At 42.2% G+C, this 2,683-nt stretch overlaps 1 protein-coding gene across 1 annotated transcript; it reads left to right on the forward strand.

The window, feature by feature from the left end:
* Nucleotides 1-1,827: 1,827 nt before the first annotated feature.
* LOC108517115 (protein S100-A10) lies at nucleotides 1,828-2,451 on the forward strand. Its single transcript, XM_017854912.1, has one exon. It carries the CDS (start codon nucleotides 1,912-1,914, stop codon nucleotides 2,203-2,205), a length of 294 nt encoding a protein of 97 aa, XP_017710401.1. The 5' UTR covers nucleotides 1,828-1,911; the 3' UTR covers nucleotides 2,206-2,451.
* Nucleotides 2,452-2,683: the final 232 nt, after the last annotated feature.

Genomic DNA, 2,683 nt, shown 5'->3' on the forward strand with positions numbered 1-2,683 from the left:
AATAATTTAAATGGATTTTATAACAATTTGATACCATACCCAACGCATATTGGCACTCAGCATTTTTAATATTTGCAAGATCATGATTCAATCTTGGTACACTTCCTGTAGAAGCATCTACTCTGGAGAATAACATTTGGCAACAAAACTAAAGAGATCAGATCACAAAAGAGCAATTATAAATACTCTTTTGTAGCTCGGAACAACAAAAAAGTGGAGAGCATATATAAATTGGCATAATGTCTTTCCAGGGCTGGAGAAAGAAGCCTATTAAAAGATAAAAAACCCGAAAAGCAGAAAAGGCAAAAAAGGCAGAAGGGCTAATAATAGAATTTTACAATTTGTAAAAGATTGCCAGGGGATGGTGGCATCCCCCAAATACTTTCAATTTGCCAGGTTACACTACCTATACTTCTTATCCCTTAATATATGTAGTAAGTTTTCATCTATCCACATTCTTCATTTTCTATATGATTTCTCAAATTCTTTCCTCTCTCTGTCATGATTTCCTGTTTTCCCAGTCAAAACTGTCAAAGGTTTGTGATAAAGAAACACACAAAGATCTCTTTACAATGAATTATTGATAACATGTCCTAATGTTCTGGCGGGAAGAATATTTTCAGGGTTACTAGACTAAATCTGAGTTCATCAAGCAGTCTTTGTTCCTTCCATTTCTATTGCCCACTTTGACCCTCTCATTGCTAGTAACTATATATCTTGATGCTACCAGAATTGGGAAGCTGCAAGTGGAATTGTGCTCAAATCAGGAATCACATCATAAAACAGAGACTGCACACATTATAAAGAATGAGAAGCAAGGTCGAAACAAGAAGATAGATAAAAATGAAATCTGTTGATATTAAATACACAGAGAGAAGAGACTGTAAGGAAATGCCACAAAGAAGACAAGTAAAAGGAAGGAAATTTTAATACAGGTTTCAGGCCAATTCCAAGGTTCTTTACTTAACCTTCAAAAAGTTTTAAATAATTATATTAACCCAGAGCAAGATGGCCGAATAGGAACAGCTCCAGCCTCCAGCTCCCAGTACGAGTGACACAGAGGATGGGTGATTTCTGCATTTTCAACTGAGGTACCAGGTTCATCTCACTGGGGAGTGCCAGACAATTGCTGCTGGTCAGCTGGTGAAGCCCGATCAGCAAGAGCTGAAGCAGGGTGAGCCATCACCTCACCTGGGAAGCACAAGGGGGAAGGGAATCCCTTTTCCTAGCCAAGGGAAACTGAGACACACAACACCTGGAAAATCGGGTAACTCCCACCCTAATACTGCACTTTACCAAGGGTCTTAGCAAACGGCACACCAGGAGATTATATCCCACACCTGGACGGGAGGGACCCACACCCACGGAGCCTCCCTCATTGCTAGCACAGCAGTCTGAGATCTAACCGCAAGGCAGCAGTGAGGCTGGGGGAAGGGCACCCACCATTGCTGAGGCTTAAGTAGGTAAATAAAGTCGCTGGGAAGCTCAAACTGGGTGGAGCCCACCACAGCTCAAGGGGGCCTGCCTGTCTCTGTAGAATCCATCTCTGGGGACAGGGCATAGCTAAACAAAAAGCAGCAGAAACCTCTGCAGATGTAAATGTCTACCACCATATAAGAAGTACCTTTCACCTCCCACCATGATTCTGAGACCTCCCCAGCCATCTGGAACTGTAAATACAATTAAACCTCTTTTTCTTCCCAGTCTCAGGTATGTCTTTATCAGCAGCATTAAAACAGACTAATACAAGAAGTATTGTTTATAATAACAAATCCTGAGAACAGTTCAAATACCCATTAAGACAGAATGATAAAATAAGTTGACAGCCCGCCGCGCTCGCCTCGCCGCCCCGCGTCCAGCTCGCCCAGCGTCCGCCGCGCCTAGGCCAAGGCTTCAACAGACCACACCAAAATGCCGTCTCAAATGGAGCACGCCATGGAAACCATGATGTTTACATTTCACAAATTCGCGGGGGATAAAGGCTACTTAACAAAGGAGGACCTAAGAGTACTCATGGAAAAGGAGTTCCCTGGATTTTTGGAAAATCAAAAAGACCCTCTGGCCGTGGACAAAATAATGAAGGACCTGGACCAGTGCAGAGATGGCAAAGTGGGCTTCCAGAGCTTCTTTTCCCTAATTGCGGGCCTCACCATTGCATGCAATGACTATTTTGTAGTACACATGAAGCAGAAGGGAAAGAAGTAGGCAGAAACGAGCAATTCCCTCCTCCCTGATAAGAGTTGTCCCAAAGGGTTGCTTAAGGAATCTGCCCCACAGCTTCCCCCATAGAAGGATTTCATGAGCAGATCAGGACCCTTAGCAAATGTAAAAATAAAATCTAAACTCCCATTTGACAAGCTGAGAAAGGAAAGTTAAATACCAGATAAGCTTTTGATTTTTGTATTGTTTGCATCCCCTTGCCCTCAATAAATAAAGTTATTTTTTAGTTCCGGAAAAAAAAAAAATACAAAAAATTAGCCGGGCGTGTTTGTGGGCANTTCTTGCTAAAATACTTAGCTGCACCTGACAGTGGCCCCGCTGTGTGACAACAAACTACACCGGATATCTGACAACTCTAGAAGTTCAAGATCAATGGCAATTAGAGAAGAACAGCTAAAGCAACCATAGAAGACATAACCATTGCTTGAGATACTTGGAGAATTCTAAAACTGATTTCTGGTAG

This window comes from Rhinopithecus bieti, unplaced genomic scaffold (assembly GCF_001698545.2).
Source record: "Rhinopithecus bieti isolate Rb0 unplaced genomic scaffold, ASM169854v2 scaffold_39317, whole genome shotgun sequence".
Classification (NCBI taxonomy): domain Eukaryota; kingdom Metazoa; phylum Chordata; class Mammalia; order Primates; family Cercopithecidae; genus Rhinopithecus; species Rhinopithecus bieti.